This window comes from Oncorhynchus tshawytscha, unplaced genomic scaffold (assembly GCF_018296145.1).
Source record: "Oncorhynchus tshawytscha isolate Ot180627B unplaced genomic scaffold, Otsh_v2.0 Un_contig_6540_pilon_pilon, whole genome shotgun sequence".
NCBI lineage: Eukaryota > Metazoa > Chordata > Actinopteri > Salmoniformes > Salmonidae > Oncorhynchus > Oncorhynchus tshawytscha.
Genome location: NW_024609659.1, coordinates 202,701 through 215,105, shown reverse-complemented (window position 1 = coordinate 215,105; position 12,405 = coordinate 202,701). Strand labels below are relative to the sequence as shown.

General features: G+C 46.3%; 1 protein-coding gene and 1 long non-coding RNA gene across 2 annotated transcripts in view; one reads left to right on the top strand and one right to left on the bottom strand.

The window, feature by feature from the left end:
- The window catches only part of LOC112226281 (periplakin-like), a 52,436-nt gene that overhangs the window by 13,126 nt on the left and 26,905 nt on the right, over positions 1-12,405 (bottom strand). Inside the window, 8 exon segments of the mRNA XM_042316670.1 lie at positions 64-257; positions 514-652; positions 1,022-1,200; positions 1,452-1,609; positions 5,503-5,606; positions 6,529-6,680; positions 9,233-9,379; positions 11,192-11,314. Of these exon segments, the coding sequence (XP_042172604.1) occupies positions 64-257; positions 514-652; positions 1,022-1,200; positions 1,452-1,609; positions 5,503-5,606; positions 6,529-6,680; positions 9,233-9,379; positions 11,192-11,314 (1,196 nt within the window).
- On the top strand, positions 8,458-9,137 carry LOC121845398. The gene is made up of 3 exons (XR_006082544.1): positions 8,458-8,707; positions 8,742-8,817; positions 9,008-9,137. It is a non-coding gene; the product is annotated as an uncharacterized LOC121845398 (long non-coding RNA).

Genomic DNA, 12,405 nt, shown 5'->3' with positions numbered 1-12,405 from the left:
CCAGGATAACCAATAACATTTGATTTGATCATTCATTTGAAGTCTCAGTTCTGTCCCGTTTACCTGGTGTCGATCTGCCTGTTGAGGTTGTCGTAGCGTTTGTTAAGTCTCCGGACCTCTCCCTCCTGCCTGTCGATGTCGGGGCAGTGCTCCTGCAGCTTGGTTGCCATGGTGTCACAGCTGCCTTTGGCCGCACGCAGGTTAGCCTCCGTCTCCGTCACCGCGGACCTCTTGGTCTTCAGCTCTGATGCAATATCCTGTCGGGAGAGGAAGTGGAGGTTGAATTGTGTGTTTGGGGGAAGTTCTGCCCCAACCGGGACAAAGTTGAGATATGAGTGTGTAGCTCAGACCTTCCAGCTCATCATACATTTATACTGTATGTCATTAGTAAATATGCTTCGGTCTTTGGTATCTGTACTGATACAAAACATTTCCTTTGTGGAGAAGATCCATTTGGATCTAAACATGAATCCTGATGAGAATAAACGAGCGATCAGAGGGCAGCCATCTTACAGCCAGTTGACGCTGTGTCTTCTCCAGAGATGAGATGTCTGCTGGGGCGACTTCCTCCCTGGCCAGCTTGTTCTCGTAGCTGGACAATAAAGATTTCCCGTTTTGAAGGGAGTTCTCCAGGCGGTTGGAATTCTGAAGCCTGTAAACAAACACATGATATGATTAAATTACATTAGATTAAAATGACATTTAAAATGTGTTTAAATAGTGTCATAGTAGCCTACAGGTTAGTCATCCTAGTAAAACTCTCTCATTTTGTTTACCTTTATTTAATTAGGCAAATCAGTTAAGAACAAATTCTTATTTTCAATGACTTCCTAGGAACAGTGGGTTAACTGCCTGTTCAGGGGCTAAACGACAGATTTGTACCTCGTCAGCTCGGGGATTTGAACTTGCAACCTTTCGGTTACTAGTCCAACGCTCTAACCACTAGACTACCCTGCCACCCTGGTCCTGAGTTTTGTGTAACTACTACTATCTCTACTAACAAGTACAAAAAGCTACTCACTTGTCCTCTGAGCACTTGAGCAGCAGGTTGATCTTGTCGTATTTGTTGTTGGCCTCGTTCACCTTGCCGTTCAGCTGAGGGGCGCTGGCACATTTAGGGTTAGAGGTCAGGAACTTCTCAGCCTCCCTCACCTTGGACGACTTCTCCGGCTCGATCTTACGAACCACGGCCGCAATGTCCTGATGGAAGAATATGGGATAAGCATAATATTTATTAAAAAAGTGTACATTTCCTGGAACTAACTAATAGTACTTCCTCGATAAGCATAAAACAACTCTCAAGACTTTCTTTGGTAGGATTAAATGGGTTTGAAAACTGTATCGAAAGGATTCTAGTCTAAATAGGAGGACAGGAGAAGAGTAGGAGGAGGAAAAGCATCTCTACCGCTCTACACCCTCTGTGCAGAGAAAGGAGAAAAAGGAGGAACTACCTTGACGTCCTGCAGACGGTCAGCGCTGTCCTGCAGCGGCCTAGTCTGCTCCAGAGGGGGGCGTACTCGTGAGTAGATGGCCTTCTCCTGTTTGTCCAGATCACTGGTCACCTTGTCCAGACCGGCCATCAGCTGGCGACACTGCTGCTCCTCCTTGTCTATAATATTCATCAATCAATCAATCACCAAAATAACACACAACAAATCATACACAACCAGACTCAAATCACAACATCCATACACAATCAATCAATCACACACCAAAATAACACACAGACTCAACAATCACAACATCCATACACAATCAATCACACACCAAAATAACACACAACAAATCATACACAACCAGACTCAACAATCACAACATCCATACACAATCAATCAATCACCAAAATAACACACAAAAATCATACACAACCAGACTCAACAATCACAACATCCGTACACAATCAATCAATCACCAAAATAACACACAACAAATCATACACAACCAGACTCAACAATCACAACATCCGTACACAATCAATCAATCACACACAAAAATAACATACACATAATCAGATACGACTACACACACAATATAGAATCAGACACTCATAACATAACATAACATTCACAAATCAGACAAACACACTGGCCTACAAATAATTACAAGCTGCAGCTCTAGTGATTAACTCCAGTAGTCACATGACATGGAAACCAATCAATCACATTTATTTATAAAGTGCTTTTTACACCAGCAGGTGTCACAAAGTCCTGATACAGAAACTCTGTAGCTGTCGAAGCACGGTGGCTAGGAACAACGTTCTAGAAAGGGTAGGAACCTAGGAAGAAACCTAGAGAGGAACCAGGCTCTGAGGGGTGGACCAGTCCTCTTTCTGGTTGTGCTGGGTAGAGAGGAACCAGGCTCTGAGGGGTGGACCAGTCCTCTTTCTGGTTGTGCCGGGTAGAGAGGAACCAGGCTCTGAGGGGTGGACCAGTCCTCTTTCTGGTTGTGCCGGGTGGAGGAACCAGGCTCTGAGGGGTGGACCAGTCCTCTTTCTGGTTGTGCCGGGTAGAGAGGAACCAGGCTCTGAGGGGTGGACCAGTCCTCTTTCTGGTTGTGCCGGGTGGAGAGGAACCAGGCTCTGAGGGGTGGACCAGTCCTCTTTCTGGTTGTGCCGGGTGGAGGAACCAGGCTCTGAGGGGTGGACCAGTCCTCTTTCTGGTTGTGCCGGGTGGAGAGGAACCAGGCTCTGAGGGGTGGACCAGTCCTCTTTCTGGTTGTGCCGGGTGGAGAGGAACCAGGCTCTGAGGGGTGGACCAGTCCTCTTTCTGGTTGTGCCGGGTGGAGAGGAACCAGGCTCTGAGGGGTGGACCAGTCCTCTTCTGGTTGTGCCGGGTGGAGAGGAACCAGGCTCTGAGGGGTGGACCAGTCCTCTTTCTGGTTGTGCCGGGTGGAGAGGAACCAGGCTCTGAGGGGTGGACCAGTCCTCTTTCTGGTTGTGCCGGGTGGAGAGGAACCAGGCTCTGAGGGGTGGACCAGTCCTCTTTCTGGTTGTGCCGGGTGGAGAGGAACCAGGCTCTGAGGGGTGGACCAGTCCTCTTTCTGGTTGTGCCGGGTGGAGAGGAACCAGGCTCTGAGGGGTGGACCAGTCCTCTTTCTGGTTGTGCCGGGTGGAGAGGAACCAGGCTCTGAGGGGTGGACCAGTCCTCTTTCTGGTTGTGCCGGGTGGAGAGGAACCAGGCTCTGAGGGGTGGACCAGTCCTCTTTCTGGTTGTGCTGGGTAGAGAGGAACCAGGCTCAGAGGGGTGGACCAGTCCTCAGAGATTGGTGATTATAAGGAGTATACGGCCATTAAGGCCAGATGGTTCTTCAAGATGTTCAGACGATCATAGATGACCAGCAGGGTGAGATAATAATCACAGTGGTTATAGATCAGGGCTCTCCAATAGGTGGATGGACATCTACCAGCAGCTCACAGCCCACCTATGAGTAGCTCACCATGTAGTTGGGCTCCTGAGTGGCGCAGCGATCTAAGGCACAGAATCTCAGTGCAAGAGGTGTTCACTACAGACCCTGGTTCGATTCTAGGCTGTATCACAACTGGCCATGATTGGGGAGTCCCAAATTTGGTCACATACGCATGGTTAGCAGATGTTATTGCAGGTGTAGTGAAATGCTTGTGCTTCTAGTTCCAACAGTGCAGTAATATCTTACAATTTCACAACATACCCAATACACACACATCTAAGTAAAGGACTGGAATTAAGAATATATAAATATATGGTTGAGAAATGTCAGAGCGACAGAGACAAAGACTTTCCCCAATAACCTGGTCAATTAAATGTTAACTGTGAAGTAGGCTTACCTGACACAACGGTCATGATTATTTACATCAATTACCTGGTCAATTAAATGTTAACTGTGAAGTAGGCTTACCTGACACAACGGTCATGATTATTTACATCAATTACCTGGTCAATTAAATGTTAACTGTGAAGTAGGCTTACCTGACACAACGGTCATGATTATTTACATCAATTACCTGGTCAATTAAATGTTAACTGTGAAGTAGGCTTACCTGACACAACGGTCATGATTATTTACATCAATTACCTGGTCAATTAAATGTTAACTGTAAAGTAGGCTTACCTGACACAACGGTCATGATTATTTACATCAATTGGATGGCCATTGTTTTACAAACTCTACCATGACGCGAGCTGCAGTCGTCCTGACAGAAGCATCACTACAGCGACACATCTCTCTCTGGCTCGATGCGCAATTAAAGGGGAATTACACTCAAAAAATCTAAAATCGTTATGTTTAGGTCTGAAGGTCTTCTGATGTGATTTAAGCATAGACGTGGACTCAGAACATTCAGTTGCTGTTTCTCTATGAACAGTTGTACTATTGAGAGTTAAAAACGGAGTCAAAACCAGGAGAAGAAGAAAAAAAATCTGGAAAATACTAAGGACAATGTTGTGGGGCTGTCGTGTTGATTACCGTTTATGAACCATTATTCTATCAGGTATATTGACATCTTTTATACAGCGAGGAACCCGGGGAAGAGTTGCCGGGTAGAGGAGAAGAATGTGCCTATTTAAAAGCTATAAATAAATAAAAATTTAAAGAGTTTGCTTGCGACATGTTTCATCTTTTTTTAAAGGAGCTCATGCTATAAAAGTCTGGAGACGCTTGTTATAGAGGGTAGCAACAGGTCTGCACCTCAGAAGTTAAATGTCAGTTGGCTTTTCATAGCCGAGCATTCAGAGATTGAGACATGGACATACCATGACATGACATACCATGACATACCATGACATAACATAACATACCATGACATGACATACCATAACATAACATACCATAACATAACATACCATGACATACCATGACATACCATGACATGACATACCATGACATACCATGACATGACATACCATGACATACCATGACATGACATACCATGACATACCATGACATAACATAACATACCATGACATGACATACCATGACATACCATGACATACCATGACATACCATGACATACCATGACATACCATAACATGACATAACATGACATACCATGACATGACATACCATGACATAACATACCATGACATACCATGACATGACATAACATACCATGACATAACATACCATGACATAACATACCATGACATACCATGACATAACATGACATACCATGACATACCATGACATAACATACCATACCATGACATACCATGACATAACATACCATAACATGACATACCATGACATACCATGACATAACATACCATAACATGACATAACATACCATGACATACCATGACATAACATACCATAACATGACATAACATACCATGACATAACATACCATGACATAACATACCATAACATGACATAACATGACATAACATACCATGACATAACATACCATACCATGACATAACATACCATAACATGACATAACATACCATGACATACCATGACATACCATGACATAACATACCATGACATACCATGACATACCATGACATACCATGACATGACAGTACCTACCAGAGCCAGCGGAGCCGTCTTTCTTCAGTTCCTCCAGGCGTTTGACCAGGGTGGTCTTACTGCCAGACACCTTCATCTTAATACCCTTCTGCTGGCCGGCCAGACTGGAAACACACAACAGACCCCGTTACACAGTGTACAAGTACACCGTCTCGGGAAACAACCCTACCTCCATAACACACACACACACACACACACCTCTACACCCTACCCCCATAACACACACACACACACACACACCTCTACACCCTACCCCTACCCCCATAACACACACACACACACACACCTACACCCTACCCCCATAACACACACACACACACCTCTACACCCTACCCCCCACACACACACACACACACACCTCTACACCCTACCCCCATAACACACACACACACACACACCTCTCCACCCTACCTCCATAACACACACACACACACACCTCTCCACCCTACCCCATAACACACACACACACCTCTACACCCTACCCCCATAACACACACACACACCTCTACACCCTACCCCCATAACACACACACACACACACACACACACCTCTACACCCTACCCCCATAACACACACACACACACACCTCTACACCCTACCCCCATAACACACACACACACACACACACCTCTACACCCTACCCCCATAACACACACACACACCTCTACACCCTACCCCCATAACACACACACACACCTCTCCACCCTACCCCCGTAACACACACTTCTCCACCCTACCCCCATAACACACACACACACACACCTCTCCACCCTACCCCCATAACACACACACACACACACCCTCTCCACCCTACCCCCATAACACACACACACACACACACCTCCCACCCTACCCCCATAACACACACACACACACACACACCTCTCCACCCTACCCCCATAACACACACACACCACACACACACACACACACACACACACACACACACACACACACACACACACACACACACACACACACACACACACACACTCTCCACCCCACCCCATAACAAACACACTTACCTGTTGGAGACGGCGACAGACTCTGGGTCTGTGGGGGGGACCATGAAGCAGGCCCCCGGAGCCGTCAGTTTACGCCCGGCCGCGTCCTTCACCTCCCACTTGGGCCCCTTGTTACTCAGGAGGGTGTACCTCTCTCCACGCAGGATCTGACCCTGGGATGGACAACCACAACATTACACAGAGTTTCACTCACTGATCTGGTATGGAAGAACCAGAACACAAATAGAGGTTCACTCACTGAACCACTTTGGATAAGGACCTTAGCTCTTCCTGACCACATGACCTGACCACATGACCTGACCACACGTCCTGACCACACGACCTGACCACACGACCTGACCACATGACCTGACCACACGTCCGGACCACATGACCTGACCACATGACCCACATGACCCACATGACCTGACCACATGTCCTGACCACATGTCCTGACCACACGACCTGACCACATAACCTGACCACATGACCTACATAACCTGACCACATGGCCTACATAACCTGACCACATGGCCTACATAACCTGACCACATGTCCTGACCACATGACCTGACCACACGTCCTGACCACATGACCTGACCACATGACCTGACCACATGTCCTGACCACATGACCTGACCACATGACCTGACCACATGACCTGACCACATGACCTGACCACATGACCTGACCAGGGAACCACTAAGCCCTAGTTAGTAAATTACAGTTCACTGTTTTCACCAGTCATATGGGGAAAAAAATCATAACACAACACTGCGTCTCCCCTCACCGTTTGATCCTGTTCCTAAATCTTAAGAGCTCTCTCAACTGCTCCATACACACCCCCTCCTCTCCAGCTCTCCAAATCCACTCCTAAACCCCCCCAGCCTGTGGCTGATCCCCTGAAGGCTTAAATAAGATGCAGAGAGCACAGGCCTCTTAAAGGGTTTAAATACATTACAACACACCGCATTCAGGGGAATAGAATGAAAGGAGTGAGAGTGAAGGAGGATGAGAGGAGGAGGAACCAGAGGAGAGAGGAGAAGATGTGGTGCAGTCAGATCGTGCTTAGTCATGATAACAGAAAAACTCACCGCATATAGAGATTAGAGAATGACTGGAGACAGAAAAGGAGAGAGAGGGGTAGAAGGAGAGAGGGGGAAGAAGACCAGAGAGGGGACCAGATGTCCTGAGGAGGAGAGGGGAAAGGACCTGAGAGAGGGTAGAAGGGAGAGATAGTGAGGAAGGAGAGAGGGGGAAGGAGGAGAGAGAGGGGTAGAAGGGAGAGAAAGTGAGGAAGGAGAGAGGGGGGAAATCAGGACAGAGAGGGGTAGAAGGGAGAGATAGTGAGGAAGGAGAGAGGGGGGGAGGAGAGAGAGGGGTAGAAGGGAGAGATAGTGAGGAAGGAGAAGGGGGAAAGGAGGAGAGAGAGGGGTAGAAGGGAGAGATAGTGAGGAAGGAGAGAGGGGGAAAGGAGGAGAGAGAGGGGAGTAGAAGGGAGAGATAGTGAGGAAGGAGAGGAGTGGGGGAAAGGAGGAGAGAGAGGGGTAGAAGGGAGAGATAGTGAGGAAGGAGAGTGGGGGAAAGGAGGAGAGAGAGGGGTAGAAGGAGAGATAGTGAGGAAGGAGAGAGGGGGAAGGAGGAGAGAGAGGGGTAGAAGGGAGAGATAGTGAGGAAGGAAGGAGGGGGAAGGAGGAGAGAGAGGGGTAGAAGAGAGGGATAGTGAGGAAGGAGAGAGGGGGGAAAGGAGGAGAGAGAGGGTGGAGACAAAAGAAGAGAGAAAAGCTAGAATGATTGTCATGAAGAAGCGTGTGTGTGGAGGAGCATAGTGGACAAGGTATCAGTCTGAAACTAGAGTAGGGTGGACAAGGTATCAGTCTGAAACTAGAGCATAGTGGACAAGGTATCAGTCTGAAACTAGAGCATAGTGGACAAGGTATCAGTCTGAAACTAGAGTAGGGTGGACAAGGTATCAGTCTGAAACTAGAGTAGGGTGGACAAGGTATCAGTCTGAAACTAGAGTAGGGTGGACAAGGTATCAGTCTGAAACTAGAGTAGGGTGGACAAGGTATCAGTCTGAAACTAGAGTAGGGTGGACAAGGTATCAGTCTGAAACTAGAGTAGGGTGGACAAGGTATCAGTCTGAAACTAGAGTAGGGTGGACAAGGTATCAGTCTGAAACTAGAGTAGGGTGGACAAGGTATCCAACTGAAACTAGAGTAGGGTGGGACAAGGTATCAGTCTGAAATTAGAGTAGGGTGGTGGCATATCCAGGTTTACCTCGTCAGTGTCTCACACACACAGGGTGAGGTAAAGTAGTGGAGGTGTCCAGGTGTAAACGTTTACCTCATCAGTGTCTCACACAGGGTGAGGTAAAGTAGTGGAGGTGTCCAGGTGTAAACGTTTACCTCATCAGTGTCTCTCACACACAGGGTGAGGTAAAGTAGTGGAGGTGTCCAGGTGTAAAGGTTTACTAAATCAGTGTCTCACACAGGGTGAGGTAAAGTAGTGGAGGTGTCCAGGTGTAAAGGTTTACTACATCAGTGTCTCACACGGGGTGAGGTAAAGTAGTGGAGGTGTCCAGGTGTAAAGGTTTACTAAATCAGTGTCTCACACAGGGTGAGGTAAAGTAGTGGAGGTGTCCAGGTGTAAAGGTTTACTAAATCAGTGTCGTCTCACACAGGGTGAGGTAAAGTAGTGGAGGTGTCCAGGTGTAAAGGTTTACCTCATCAGTGTCGAACTCACACAGCGCCTCGACGGGGAGCAGCTTCTGAGGGGTGTTCCTGCGGAACTGGAGGGGGAGAACCTGTAGACTGCGCTTCTCCAGAGCCTTCACACGCTCATCAAAGTGGTCCATGGCCTTCGCCTGGTCCTGCACCACACACACACACACATTTTTTTAAAGAGCATTTTGGATTTATAGTTCTAAGGCTAATACGTTTGTCAAAATGTAAATGTTCTTGATTGAGTTATGAGTTTAGAAACCAGCCTGATAAGCAGACAGAACTGACAGACCAAAGAATTGTCTCTGCTATATCCAACAGCTTGTCATTGTTTGACTGAAGCAGAAACAGATCTGCCCCTGAGACTTGTAGTAAACTACAGTAGTGTAGAGCCCACTGTTAGTAAACTAAAGCCCAGTAAACTACGTGTGTAGAGCCCACTGTTAGTAAACTACAGTGTAGAAGCCCACTCTCAGTAAACTACGGTAGTGTAGAGCCCACTGTTAGTAAACTACAGTAGTGTAAAGCCCACTGTCAGTAAACTACAGTAGTGTAGAGCCCACTCTCAGTAAACTACAGTAGTGTAAAGCCCACTCTCAGTAAACTACAGTAGTGTAAAGCCCACTCTCAGTAAACTACAGTAGTGTAGAGCCCACTGTTAGTAAACTACAGTAGTGTACTGTTAGTAGCCCACTGTTAGTAAACTACAGTAGTGTAGAGCCCACTGTTAGTAAACTACAGTAGTGTAAAGCCCACTGTTAGTAAAAAGCTCTCAGTAAACAGTAGTGTAAAGCCCACTGTTAGTAAACTACAGTAGTGTAAAGCCCACTGTCAGTAAACTACAGTAGTGTAAAGCCCACTGTCAGTAAACTACAGTAGTGTAGAGCCCACTGTTAGTAAACTACAGTAGTGTAAAGCCCACTCTCAGTAAACTACAGTAGTGTAGAGCCCACTCTCAGTAAACTACAGTAGTGTAAAGCCCACTCTCAGTAAACTACAGTAGTGTAAAGCCCACTGTTAGTAAACTACAGTAGTGTAAAGCCCACTCTCAGTAAACTACAGTAGTGTAAAGCCCACTGTTAGTAAACTACAGTAGTGTAAAGCCCACTGTTAGTAAACTACAGTAGTGTAAAGCCGACTCTCAGTAAACTACAGTAGTGTAGAGCCCACTCTCAGTAAACTACAGTAGCGTAAAGCCCACTGTTAGTAAACTACAGTAGTGTAAAGCCCACTCTCAGTAAACTACAGTAGCCCACTGTAAAGCCCACTGTTAGTAAACTACAGTAGTGTAAAGCCCACTCTCAGTAAACTACAGTAGTGTAAACTACAGTAGCCCACTGTTAGTAAACTACTACCCAGTAGTAAACTACAGCCCACTCTCAGTAAACTACAGTAGTGTAAAGCCCACTCTCAGTAAACTACAGTAGTGTAAAGCCCACTGTCAGTAAACTACAGTAGTGTAAAGCCCACTCTCAGTAAACTACAGTAGTGTAAAGCCCACTCTCAGTAAACTACAGTAGTGTAAAGCCCACTAGTAAACTACAGTAGTGTAAAGCCACTCTCAGTAAACTACAGTAGTGTAAAGCCCACTCTCAGTAAACTACAGTAGTGTAGTGTAAAGCCCACTAGTAAACAGTAGTGTAAAGCCCACTGTTAGTAAACTACAGTAGTGTAAAGCCGACTCTCAGTAAACTACAGTAGTGTAGAGCCCACTCTCAGTAAACTACAGTAGCGTAAAGCCCACTGTTAGTAAACTACAGTAGTGTAAAGCCGACTGTTAGTAAACTACAGTAGCGTAAAGCCCACTGTTAGTAAACTACAGTAGTGTAAAGCCGACTCTCAGTAAACTACAGTAGTGTAAAGCCGACTCTCAGTAAACTACAGTAGTGTAGAGCCCACTCTCAGTAAACTACAGTCGTGTAAAGCCCACAGCTAGTAAAACTGTTGTACAGCCCACTCACGTCCAGGTCTCTGATGAGGCTCTCCATCTGGTACATGTCCTTGAACTCTGGTTTGTACTTCTGGTCCACCTCTTTGTCCATTCTCTTCAGAAGGTCCTGGGTGTCCCGGGCCTCTTTGTGGAACTGGAGAGAAAACAGACCCCGTCAGGAAAAACACTGTAACAACATCACTGAAAGCAGCTACGGTTTATTTCCATGAAGTTCGACCGGCAGCCAGTCGGTCTCTGCCTGAACCAACTCTGTTCACGTACCACGACAAGTCTGTAACTCAGAAGTTGTTGTTTTGTACAACACATGCTGATACACAAGCCTGTCCAAATCTAATGACCCTGTTCAAACATTCAGGATTTCTTCAACTGATGCTTTCTGAATAATTGTTGCTGTGACTCACCTTGTGGTTGTGGTCCGTACGTTTCAGGTGGTATCAGGGTTAAGGTCAGGTCACAGTATACTAAATCACCTTGTGGTATTCGTCCATGTGTTTGAGGTGGTATCAGGGTTAAGGTCAGGTCAGGTTATAGTATACTAATCACCTTGTGGTTGTGGTCCGTACGTTTCAGGTGGTATCAGGGTTAAGGTCAGGTTATAGTATACTAAATCACCTTGTGGTATTCGTCCATGTGTTTCAGGTGGTATCAGGGTTAAGGTCAGGTTACAGTATACCTATCACCTTGTGGTATTCGTCCATGTGTTTCAGGTGGTATCAGGGTTAAGGTCAGGTTACAGTATACCTATCACCTTGTGGTATTCGTCCATGTGTTTCAGGTAGTATCAGGGTTAAGGTCAGGTTACAGTATACTAAATCACCTTGTGGTATTCGTCCATGTGTTTCAGGTTGTATCAGGGTTAAGGTCAGGTCACAGTATACTAAATCACCTTGTGGTATTCGTCCATGTGTTTCAGGTAGTATCAGGGTTAAGGTCAGGTCACAGTATACTAATCACCTTGTGGTATTCGTCCATGTGTTTCAGGTAGTATCAGGGTTAAGGTCAGGTCACAGTATACTAAATCACCTTGTGGTATTCGTCCATGTGTTTCAGGTGGTATCAGGGTTAAGGTCAGGTCAGGGTATACTAATCACTTTGTGGTATTCGTCCATGTGTTTCAGGTGGTATCAGGGTTAAGGTCAGGGTATACTAATCACCTTGTGGTATTCGTCCATGTGTTTCAGGTAGTATCAGGGTTAAGGTCAGGTCAGGTCACAGTATACTAAT